General features: G+C 39.0%; 2 protein-coding genes across 4 annotated transcripts in view; one reads left to right on the forward strand and one right to left on the reverse strand.

Annotated features, from left to right (window-relative positions):
• The window catches only part of Gclc (glutamate-cysteine ligase catalytic subunit), a 46,045-nt gene that overhangs the window by 29,202 nt on the left and 3,985 nt on the right, over nt 1-12,858 (reverse strand). The gene's annotated exons all lie outside the window — the stretch shown is intronic.
• LOC123464016 (synaptosomal-associated protein 23-like) lies at nt 7,360-8,351 on the forward strand. 2 transcript variants are annotated; one of them, XM_045160297.1, is made up of 3 exons: nt 7,360-7,490; nt 7,832-7,979; nt 8,139-8,351. In XM_045160297.1, the coding sequence occupies exons 1-3, from the start codon at nt 7,375-7,377 to the stop codon at nt 8,349-8,351; spliced, it is 477 nt and encodes a 158-aa protein (XP_045016232.1). In that variant the 5' UTR covers nt 7,360-7,374. The 2 variants fall into 2 exon arrangements, with proteins under 2 accessions (XP_045016232.1, XP_045016231.1); XM_045160296.1 differs by having other exon boundaries at nt 7,360-7,491; nt 7,833-8,351.

Here is a 12,858-nt window from a genome sequence, read left to right on the forward strand (position 1 = left end):
CAAGGCGATACATGCGTCTGGAGTTCATTAGCAGTGACTAGAGGCCCTGGCACACCCAGTCTCTCTCTATATATACCTCTCTATCTCTCTCTGATAATATAAATAAAAAATTTAAAATAATATTATTAATAGTTATTTACCTAAAACACCTATACTTTAGCACCTTAGCTTATAGATTCTAAGACAAATAAATTCCTTGGCTCTTTCCCAAAACATACTTCTCTGCCAGAGTTCTAATCACAAGAAAGACAAAGGCTGTTTTCAATACACTGCCTAGAAGTAGGCAGAGCTAGAGGTGACCTGGGGTGGCCAGCACAGCATGTGAGAGAACACTGCAGAATCTCTGCAGTGGCTCCTTCCAGGTATAAAGGACTTCCGAGGCTTTAGGGAAGCTAGAGAGAACATCCACTCCCCAAGATAGATAGTACCTCATATATACCAGTGAGTAGACACCTCTGGTTGTACTTTTAGCTTGTCCTAAATCCAGGGTATGCTTGTAAAAATTAGAAATTTGGGGTTTTCACTCTTAGTTAATAAATCACCAAACAAATAAACATAGGGAGTACCCTTTCTAAGGCAATGCTAAAACAGAAGGACTGGAATTCCAAAGCACTTGCTGTACTCACATAGGCCTGTTACACAGTAATAGTGACCAAGGCCCTCCAAGTTTAATGACATGGGCAATCACTTTGGAAAATAATACCTTATTGCAAGGCCACTGAGAAATCCTGCTGGAACTGAACTGATAACCTCCTCCATGTACACCAGCTGACAGAAAGCTGGAAGAACCCATTCTACATGTAGTTCAATGGGAGAAAGAGATACCACCAGTGAAGTTACTCAACAGGGGACACTGCAAGCCTTATAATTGGCCAGCCAGGCCAAATGAGCCAATGGGTGCAAAAGCAGCAGGTCTGTCATGGTAGAAACCAACTGCCCTCCAATTGGACTGGAGGCCTGCTCCATGGTGGGGGGGGAGGGGGAGGACACATCCCTGATACTGAAAACTTAAAACAGGGTAGTCATGAGCCCTAGGGGTGTAACATCTGCTGATGTCTGGAAAAATGTATATACTATGCTTATCAAACTGCCCAGTAAGCACTTCTCTTAATATTCATACCCTTATATTAATGCTACTCTCACTTTGGGTAGAGAATCTTCTCTTTTCAGATGGCAGTGACCTTGGGATGACTCAGAAGGTATCATAGTGCTGGAAAGAAGTGACTGGAGTACTGAGTAACATCTCGATCACACCTTCCAAGTCTCAGGGTCTAATGCGGAAGAGGTGGCAGAAAGAATGTAAGAGCCAAAGGAAGGGTAGAACAATGTGCTCCCTCCAGACATAAAATGGCCTGGATATCCATGACCTCATAGTGCCTGACACTACCTACACAAGACCATCATAACAGAAGGAAAAGACTGTGACATCAAAATAAAAGAGAGACTGATTGCAAGGGAGAGGGGATATGATGGAGAATGGAATTTCAAAGGGGAAAGTGTGTGGGGGGGGTATTACCATGGGATATTTTTTATAATCATGGAAAATGTTAATAAAAACTGAGAAAAAAAAGAGAGATAGAGGGAGGGAGGGAGGGATTGGATAAACAAGTTATGATATATCCAAATGATTAAATGCTATCTAGCAATAAATAGGAATGAACTCTAAAAAAGAAAAAGAAAATAATGCCTTAGCCACACCTTAATGGGCCACAGCAGTTGTGACTAATATTAGAAATATATGTATGCATTTGCAAAAGAAAATAGAAGTATCAGACTATGGTGTTTATGGAATTTATTTTAGGTCTGTCTTAGTTAAATGATGTGAAAATCTAAGTCAATCAATCCCTTTCTTCCCTGAATCTTTCCAAAAGCCCCAATATCCTCCCAAGAGTATAATGACCAATGATGACCAAACCTTCAGGATCATGACCAATCCTTCATTTCGACCCTCTCACCGTGTTGCAGTCATAATATTATTTCTCCCACAACTACCACAGGGCTTTGGAAGCATTTCCATTCCCTCTGCCTGTTTTTTTTTTTTTTTTTTTTTCAGAGGCAGGATCTCATGTTAGCCCAGGATGACCTGGAACTCATTGTGTAGTCCCAGGCCAGTCTTGAGCTCACAGTGATCATCTTACCTCTGCCTCCCAGCCTCCGAATGATTTTATCTCAGCCATTCTGGAGACCCAAAAGCTTAACTGCCACCTCTTCAAAGGAACCTCTATAAACCCCACACACTGGCCTGTTCTTGTCCTTACCTCTAAAGGTAGTCACCCACACTAGTACCAAATATAATACCTTGTCTACTATGCATTGCCAAAGTTCATTTATTCATTGTCTTGTTACCCCTTCAAAACACAGGCTCTTACATATACACAAATAGGATTCTTCCTAAAATTAATCATATCCTCTTCTGTTATCAGTGATTTATTAAACATACTTTTACTTTAAGGCCTCAAACTTCTTTAGCAATTTTATTTCTCTAGTTATCACAAAAACAAAGCTCAGAGGTCCATGGATGGCTAAACTTAGACCTGCTTTTGTAGGTGCTCACCAGACTGGTCCCTTATTTCTGCCTTAATCAATTTCCTATAGTTAATTCTGAGCTAAGCAACTAGATGAGTTTATAAGAACCATGTACAAAGTAAGTGACCTCTGGGTAAGGGTTTGAAATATGCATGCTTCTAGGAGTAAAGTGCATGAACTTTGTGCTTGAAAGACTTTTGTTTACTTTCTACTTCTTGTTCTATTTGAGTAGTAGGGTCAACAGATCACAATCTCTAGATGTTAGCATCCCAGATCAGAGTGCTCATACTATGAAAAGTGTGCATAAATATTACCATCATTCTAAGCACCTCATTAAGATTTGTCTGAGGAGCTGGAGAGATTGCTTAGTGGTTAAGGCACTTGCCTGCAAAGTCTAAGGACCTGAGTTCAGTTCCCCAGTATTCAGTACCCACAAGATGACAGTGCATGCATATGGAATTTGTTGGCAGAGACTAGAGGCCTGGATGCCCATTCTCATTCTGTCTCTCTCTCCCCTTCCATCCCTCCCTCCTCCCCTCTCTTTTCTTGTAAATAAATAACTAAAGTATTTTAGGGGCTGGAGAGATGGCTTAGTGGTTAAGGTGATTGCCTGCAAAGCCTAAGGACCCAGGTTCAACTCCCAAGTACCCATGTAAACTAGATGTACAAGGTGGCCCATGTGGCTGGAGTTTGTTTGCAATGGCTAGAGGTCCTCCAGGTGAGCCCATTCTCCCTCCCTCCCTCCCTCCTTCCCTCCCTCCCTCCCTCTCTCTTTCTCTCTCTCTCTCACAATAAGTAAATAAATAAACTTTTTTTCAAAAAGATTTGTCTGAGTTCCAATTCTAAGAACATACTTTACTACGATTTTTAAAAATGTTAACATTCTTAGCTTTAAGGTAACTGTTGCACTCCTAACTCACAAGAAAGTGTCAGCCAGCTTTCACAGATACTTCAGGATCTGTCTTGTCTTTGCAAAGTTCTCCTGTGACTAATCCAAGTGAGATAAAAATCACATCCCAGATTTTTAAGTTTCTCATAATTTCCAAGAAAAGGCTCATGGAGTCTCTCACCTTAGTTTTTTTGTTTTTAACTATGGTAAATCAACATTCAGTTCTAAAAGAAAGGAGCTGAATAAATTTAAACAACAAAGAGTTCTGAAGCAAGAGAGCAAAGACAGCAAGAGATCTACATGAATATTTATGGAATCAGGATCTGTCTCTGTTTGGGGGGGGTTCTTTTACAATCATATTGTTTAAATTACTTCAACTACAAAATCCTAACCATAACAGATACAAAAACTTAAGAATACAGAAAGTTCTCTAAAGAAACCCAACACAGCCATCCATGACCATATAAACTCTCAAGACAGACTAGTGCAGATACTCATTTTCTGTCCATGTAAGATGTATAAAAATGAACTCTTAGGCTGTTAGTGCTCTTGTCTGCCATATGTGAGGTACTAGGTTCAATCTCCAGCACCACAACAAAAGAAATTTATTAAATCCTTTTAGCAACAATGCAGTGGTAGTGGGTGACTTCAACATACCTCTCTCATCAATTGACAGGTAATCCCAGGAAAAAATAAACAGAGAGGCATCTGGACTAAATGAGGTCATAGAAGGAATGGACCTAACAGCTATCTACAGGACATTTCAGCCAAATGCTGCAGAACATACCTTCTTTTCAGCAGCACATGGAACATTCTCCAAAATAGACCATATATTAGGACACAAAGCAAATATAAACAAATACAAGAGAACTAAAATAATTCCTTGCATTCTATCTGACCACAATGGAATCAAATTACAAATCAATAGCAAGAAAGGCTATGGAGCATACACAAAATCATGGAAATTAAACAATACACTATTAAATGATGAATGGGTCAATGAAGAAAACAAGAAAAAAATCAAAAAATTTATAGAGTCAAATGATAATGAGAACACAACATATCAAAATCTCTGGGACACAATGAAGGCAGTCTTAAGTGGTAAATTTATAGCTTTAAGTGCCTATGTTACAAAATTAGAAAGGTCGCAAGTAAACGACCTAATGCTTCACCTTAAAGCCTTGGAAAAAGAAGAACAAGGCAAACCAAAAACTAGTAGATGGGAAGAAATAATAAAGATTAGGGCAGAAATTAATGAAATAGAAACTAGAAAAACAATCCAAAGAATCAATGAAACCAAGAGCTGGTTCTTTGAAAGGATAAACAAGATTGATAAATCCTTAGTAAATCTGACCAAAAGAAAAAGAGAAGAGACACAAATTAATAAAATTAGAGATGAAAAAGGCAACATCACAACAGATGCTAGAGAAATTCAAAAAATCATAGGGACATACTATAAAAGCATATACTCCACAAAGTATGAAAATCTGAAAGAAATGAATGATTTCCTTGATTTATATGACATACCTAAATTAAATCAAGATGAAATTAATCACTTAAATAGACTTATAACAAGCATGGTGATCCGAACAGTTATAAAAAATCTCCCAACTAAAAAAGCCCACGCCCAGATGGATTCACTGCTAAATTTTACCAGACCTTCAGGGAAGAACTAACACCACTGCTTCTTAAGCTTTTCCATAAAATAGAAACAGAAGGAATCCTACAAAATCCTTCTTTTTTAAAAAATTTTTATTAGCATTTTCCATGATTATAAAAAAATATCCCATGGTAATTCCCTTCCTCCCCCCCCCTACACTTTCCCCTTTGAAATTCCATTCTCCATCATATTCCCTCCCCATCACAATCACTGTACTTACATATATATACAATATCAACCTATTAAGTACCCTCCTCCCTTCCTTTCTCTTCCCTTTATGTCTCCTTTTTAACTTACTGGCCTCTGCTACTAAGTATTTTCATTCTCACGCAGAAGCCCAATCATCTGTAGCTAGGATCCACATATGAGAGAGAACATGTGGCGCTTGGCTTTCTGGGCCTGGGTTACCTCACTTAGTATAATCTTTTCCAGGTCCATCCATGTTTCTGCAAATTTCATAACTTCATTTCTCTTTACCGCTGAGTAAATCCTTCTATGAAGCCCGCATCACCCTGATACCAAAACCAGGCAAAGATAGAACAAAAAAAGAAAATTACAGATCAATCTCCCTCATGATCATAGATGCAAAAAAATTCTCAACAAAATATTGGCAAACAGAATACAAGAATATTATATATCAGAAAAATCATTCACCATGACCAAGTAGACTTTATCCAAGAGATGCAGGGGTGGTTCAACATACGCAAATCAATAAATGTAATACATTATATAAATGTACTGAAGGACAAAAAATCATATGATCATCTCATTAGACGAGGAGAAAGCGTTTGACAAAAATCCAACATCCCTTCATGATAAAAGTCCTACAGAGACTGGGAATAGAAAGGCTGTTTATGACAAGCCTAGAGCCAACATATTACTAAATGGGGAAATACTGGAAGCTTTTCCACTAAAATCAGGAACAAGACAAAGGTGTCCACAGTCCCCACTTTTATTTAATATAGGACTGGAAGTCTTAAGCCATAGCAATAAGGCAAGAGAGAGACACATAAAAGTGATACAAATTGGAAAGGAAGAGATCAAATTATCATTATTTGCAGATTACATGATTCTATATATAAAGGACCCAAAAGACTCTACCAGCAAACTGTTAAAAGCTGATAAACACCTACAGCCTTGTAGCAGGATACAAAATAAATACACAGAAATCAGTAGGTTGCTATATGCTAACAACAAACACACAGAGGATGAAATCAGAGAATCACTCCCATTCACAATTGCATCAAAGAAAATAAAGTACCTTGGAAGAAACCTAACCAAGGAAGTAAAGGATCTATACAATGAAAACTATAAAACACTCAAACGAGAAATTGCAGAAGACACTAGGAAATGGAAAAACATCCCTTGTTCCTGGATTGAAAGAATCAATATTTTGAAAATGGCAATTTTACAAAAAGCAATCTACACATTTAATGCATTCCCCATCAAACTTCCAAAGGCATTCTTCACAGAAATAGAAAAATCAACCTAAAAATTCATTTGGAATCACAAAAAACCTTGAATATCTAAAATAATACTGAGCAACAAAAATAAGTTGGGAGGTATCACCATACCTGATTTTAACCTATACTACAGAGCCATAGTAACAAAGACAGCATGGTACTGGTACAAAAGCAGATATGTAGATCAATGGAAAAGAATAGAGGACCCAAATATAAGTCAAGGCAGCTATAGCTACCTGATATTCGATTAAAATGCCAAAAATACTCATTGGAGAAAAGACAGCCTCTTCAGCAAATGGTGCTGGGAGGATGAAAATAGATTCTTCTCTCTCTCTCTCTCTCTCTCCATGTACAAGAATTAAATCCAAATGGACTAAAGACCTTGACATCAGACCTGAAACTCTGAAATTGCTAGAGGAAAAAGTAGGGGAACCCCTTCAACATATTGGTCTTGGCAAAGACTTTCTGAATATAACCCCAATTGCTCAGGCAATGAAACCACAGAGTAACCACTGGACCACATGAAATTACAAAGATTTTGTACTGCAAAGTACACTGTGAATAAAGCAAAGAGGCAACCTACAGAATGGGAAAAAAATCTTTGCCAGTTATATATGTGATAGAGGATTAATACCTAGGATATACAAAGAACTCAAAAAGTTAAATAATGAGAAGTCAAACAAGCCAATTAAAAAATGGGCTATGGAAGCACCCTGCAGCCGGGTCAGCTCAGGTCTCGGAGAGACTGAGCTGCAGCAGCCGGAGAGCAGTGACCGGAAGAAACCGCTCAAACATCTACATTTCCACTTTTGTGTCTGGTAGAGTTTTGATTCATCATGGATAATCTGTCACCAGAAGAAATTCAGCTGAGGGCTCACCAAATTACTGCTGAGTTTCTGGAAAGTACGAGGAGAATCCTGGGTTTAGCCATTGAGTCTCAGGATGCAGGAATCAAGACCATCACTCTACCCATTCTCTCCCTCTCCCTCTATCTGTCTTTCTGTCTGTGTCTGTTGCTCTCAAATAAATAAATTAAAAAAAAAATTTAAAAAATGGGCTGGAGAGATGGCTTAGTGGTTAAGCGCTTGCCTGTGAAGCCTAAGGACCCCAGTTCGAGGCTCGGTTCCCCAGGTCCCACGTTAGCCAGATGCACAAGGGGGCGCACGCGTCTGGAGTTCGTTTGCAGAGGCTGGAAGCCCTGGCGCGCCCATTCTCTCCCTCTCCCTCTATCTGTCTTTCTGTCTGTGTCTGTTGCTCTCAAATAAATAAATTAAAAAAAAAATTAAAAAAAAAAAAGACCATCACTCTACTGGATGAGCAGGGGGAACAATTAAACCACATAGAAGAAGGCATGGACCAAATAAATAAAGACATGAGAGAGGCCGAGAAGACTTTGACAGAACTCAACAAGTGCTGTGGACTCTGCATATGCCCTTGTAATCGAACAAAGAACTTTGAATCTGGAAAGGCCTATAAGGCAACGTGGGGAGATGGTGGAGGCAATTCACCTAACAGTGTTGTTTCAAAGCAACCAGGCCGAGTAACCAATGGTCAACCTCAGCAGACCTCCACAGGAGCAGCTAGCGGTGGATACATTAAACGCATAACTAATGATGCTAAAGAAGATGAGATGGAAGAAAACCTGACTCAAGTGGGCAGTATCCTTGGAAATCTAAAGAACATGGCTCTGGATATGGGCAATGAAACTGATGCACAAAATCAACAAGTACAGCGGATCACAGAAAAGGCCAACACCAACAAAGATCGTATCGACACTGCCAATACAAGAGCAAAGAAACTCATTGACAGCTAAGGCTTCTGCTGTACTGGTTTACCAGTTCTTCAGTTTTCTTGCTTTTCTTCCTGTCATCAACTTTTCAGAGTTTGAAATTTATGTTCCCACAGTCTTCTAATGGAAGACAGTGTGAAAGAAGCACCAGAGGAGTAACAAGCTCCAAACCTTTTTATTTTCTGTGTCTTTTGAGGGTAGACTACTGCTCAGCTTTCGTTAGACTATTTTCTTTCTCGTCATGTACTCTTTGACTGCTACTGTACATCTCCACAGTGTCTTCATCCTCTTCACTTCAGTAGGTTCTTTTGTTCTTGAGATTTGGAGGCATTGCCAAAGATAGCCACAAGAAAGGCAGCTTTGGGAGTGGCTTTCTGATTACTTTGGTAAAGGACAAGAATAAGGAGTGAGATGGTTATCACCTCAGCAAAAACCCACTCCCCCACCCCAACACAAAGTTACATGGCCACAATGATGATCTAGTTGGTTTATTTTATTTTATTTTTATTTTTATGTCAGGTCTCACTCTAGCCCAGGCTGACCTGAAATTCCCTATGTAGTCTCAGGCTGGCCTCTAACTCACAGCGATCCTTCTACCTCGGCCTCCTGAGTTCTGGAATTAAAGGCATGCATCACCACGCCCAGCTATTTTTTACATTAAGTTACAATTTTTGTCACGTAAGGCAAATGCTTTGTTTGCTTTGGAGCTTTTATACATAATATTTTTTGTAATAAATTGTTATTTTACAACCTCTGCTCCAAAGAGAATGGGTTTTCTTAAAGTAAACTTACTTTCTTAAATCTCAGTGATTCATATATATGCATATATGTATGTGTATATATACATATATACATACACACACACACATATATATATATATACACACACACACACACACACACACACACACAGATTCTGTGATCCTATTACGTAATGCACATTCAGGAACTTTGTACAATACTTTTTTTATTTTCACATTATTAGTAGTTTTATGGCCCATTATAGGTCTGTTAAGCTAATAAAATTATCTGAAGAAAAACTGTAAATAATTCCTAAGTATAACATTAGAATTTCTAAAGCAGGATTAAAGAAGTTTTGGAAGAGTATATCAGGTGAATTCAGATTTACCTCAATGCTACAGAGTAGATTTAGATAGGAAAAAGGAAACTTAATTTTGGTCTCAGGTAGAAAAATAGATTACTTTTTTATGTAGTATTTGACATTTGAAACCACAATCTATTGTTACTGATTTTTTTTAAAAATTCTGCCTTTGGCTTAATTATTGGTGATAATTACAGTCATCCTCTTTGCCTTGTGTGTTGAACTATGTCTAGAATTGAGTTTATATAGATCCTGAACAGTGTTATCAAAGTTGAATTGGTTATTTGTCACCTTTCTTTAAAAACTAGCATCTGTACACGCCAGAGTTATCAAAGTAGTTTGCTGTGACTAATAACCACTGCTTGATTCTCATAATTAAATTTTGTAATCTTTCAAATAGAAAAAAAATGGGCTATGGAGCTAAATAGAGAGTACTCAAAAGAAGAAATATGGTTGGCGTATACGCATCTAAAAAAATGTTCTACATCCTTAGTCATCAGGGAAATGCAGATTAAAACTACATTGAGATTCCATCTCACTCCTGTCAGATTGTCTACCATGAAAAGAAATGATCATAAATGCTGGCGGGGATGTGGAAAAATAGGAACCCTGTACACTGTTGGTGGGAATGCAATCTGGTCCAGCCATTGTGGAAATCAGTGTGGAGGTTCCTAAGGCAGCTAAAAATTGATCTACCATATGACCTAGCTATAGCACTCCTAGGCATATGTCCTAAGGATTCATCCCATTTCCTTAGAAGTACATGCTCAACCATGTTTATTGCTGCTCAATTCATAATAGCTGGAAATGGAACCAGCCTAGATGTCCCTCAACTGATGAGTAGATAATGAAGATGTGGCACATTTATACAATGGAGTTCTACTCAGCAGTAAAGAAAAATGAAGTTAGGAAATTTGCAGGAAAATGGATGGATCTGGAAAGCATTATACTAAGTGAGGTAACCCAGGCCCAGAAAGCCAAGTATCACATGTTCTCCCTCATATGTGGATCCTAGCTACAGATGATTGGGCTTCTATGTGAGAAGGGAAAAACTCAGTAGCAGAGGCCAGTGAGTTAAAAAGGTGATATAAAGGGAAGAGAAAGGAAGAGAGGAGGGTACTTAGTAGGTTGGTATTGTATGTAAAGAATAGATTAATGGGTGTGTGTGTGTGTGTGTGTGTGTGTGTGTGTGAAAAGGCCCAAATTGAGGTCAGGGGAAGAGATTGAGTAAAGGAAAGGTGGAGGGAGGGCTAATCAAAATCTAAGTGGATGAAAATAAATCCTATGGAATCCTCCGGTTTCGGACAAACACTCAGGAGCCATAGATCATTGTTAGAAAATTTTCAGTGCCGGGGATATACCTCCAGTGAGTTGTTGGCCAAGGAGGTCCTTGATTTCCCACTAGGAATCGATGGTAAGACCCTATTGCTGAAGACGCCACATACTTGGGTTGCAAGGCCACTAAGAAATCCTGCTGGAACTGAGCTGATAACCTCCTCCATGTACACCAGGTGACAGAAAGCTGGAAGAAGCCATTCTACATGTAGCTCAATGGGTGAAAGAGATACCATCAGTGAAGATACTCAACAGTGGACACTGCAAGCCTTGTAATTGGCCAGCCAGGCCAAATGAGCCAATGGGTGCAATAGTGGCACGTCTTCATGGTGGAAACCAACTGCCCTCCAACTGGACTGGAGGCCCAGTCCATGGGGGGGAACACATCCCTGATACTGAAAACTTAAAACAGGAGTAGTCATGAGCCCTAGGGTTGTAACATCTGCTGATGTCTGGAAAAATGTATATACTATGCTTATCAAACTGCCCAGTAAGCACTTCTCTTAATATTCATACCCTTGTATTAATGCTACTCTCACTTTCGGTAGAGAATCTTCTCTTTTCAGATGGCAGTGACCTTGGGATGACTCAGAAGGTATCATAGTGCTGGAAAGAAATGACTGGAGTACTGAGTAACATCTTGATCACACCTTCCAAGTCTCAGGGTCTAATGTGGAAGAGGTGGCAGAAAGAATGTAAGAGCCAAAGGACAAGTAGGACTCCTTACAACATGCTCTCTCCAGACATAAAATGGCCTGGATATCCATGACCTCATAGTGACTGATACTACCTACACAAGACCATCATAACAGAAAGAAAAGACTATGACATCAAAATAAAAGAGAGACTGATTGCAAGGGAGAGGGGATATGATGGAGAATTGAATTTCAAAGGGGAAAGTGGGGGTTGGGGAGGGAGGGTGTTACCATGGGATACTTTTTATAATCATGGAAAATGTTAATAAAAATTGAAGAAAAAAAAGATGAAAAATGAAAAAAAAAGAGAGACTAAAAACAGGGCTGGAAAGATAGCTTAGCGGTTAAACGCTTGTCTGTGAAGCCTAAGGACCCCGGTTCCAGGCTCAATTCCCCTGGACCCATGTTAACCAGATGCACAAGGGGGCACACGCGTCTGGAATTCGTTTGCAGTGGCTGGAGGTCCTGGCATGTCCATTCTTTATCTGCCTTTCTCTTTCTGTTTGTTGCTCTCAAATAAATAAATAAATAATGAACAAAAATATTTTTAAAAGAGACTAAAAACAGACTGGGAAAATATTTTGAAGCATAAATCTGATCAAACATATCCATAATACACACAGAATCCTCAAAACTAAATATTTTTTTTGTTCATTTTTTATTTATTTATTTGAGAGTGACAGAGAGAGAGAGAAAGAGACAGAGAGAGAGAGAGAGATTGAGAACGGGCGCGCCAGGGCTTCCAGCCACTGCAAATGAACTTCAGATGCATGTGCCCCCTTGTGCATCTGGCTAACGTGGGACCTGGGGAACCGAGCCTCGAACCGGGGTCCTTAGGCTTCTCAGGCAAGCACTTAACCACTAAGCCATCTCTCCAGCCCAAAACTAAATATTTTGACAGATAATTTTAACCCACTTCACACACACACACAAAAAAAAACTGGTACAGGTACCAAATTAGTACCCAGAATGTTATTCAACATCATTGGTCTTTAAGGAAATATAAATTCAAAATACAATACACCTATCAGGATGACTGATTCATGAGCATCAACTGCCTCCACATAAACCTCAAGCAGATGCAGCTACAGGAATCTCAGAAAGAACCCTCAACTATTGAAAAGCATGGAGTAGAGACTGAAATAGTAAGCACCCCAAGAGTAGGTTTACAACACTGAGACTGGGAAACCTGAATGTGAATCTGTAATTACAAACCAAAATCTACAAAGAATAGTCAGAGAAGGAGAACACCATGCTAGAGGCATAGAAAATATTAATAAAGTTTCCCAAATCTAGGGAAAGAGATACCAATACAGGTAAAAGAGATTTATAGGATATCAGATACACAGGACCAGAAAAAGAAATTTCCCTTGTCATATTATAGATAAAATACTAAATA

Source organism: Jaculus jaculus, chromosome 10 (assembly GCF_020740685.1).
Source record: "Jaculus jaculus isolate mJacJac1 chromosome 10, mJacJac1.mat.Y.cur, whole genome shotgun sequence".
Taxonomy (NCBI): domain Eukaryota; kingdom Metazoa; phylum Chordata; class Mammalia; order Rodentia; family Dipodidae; genus Jaculus; species Jaculus jaculus.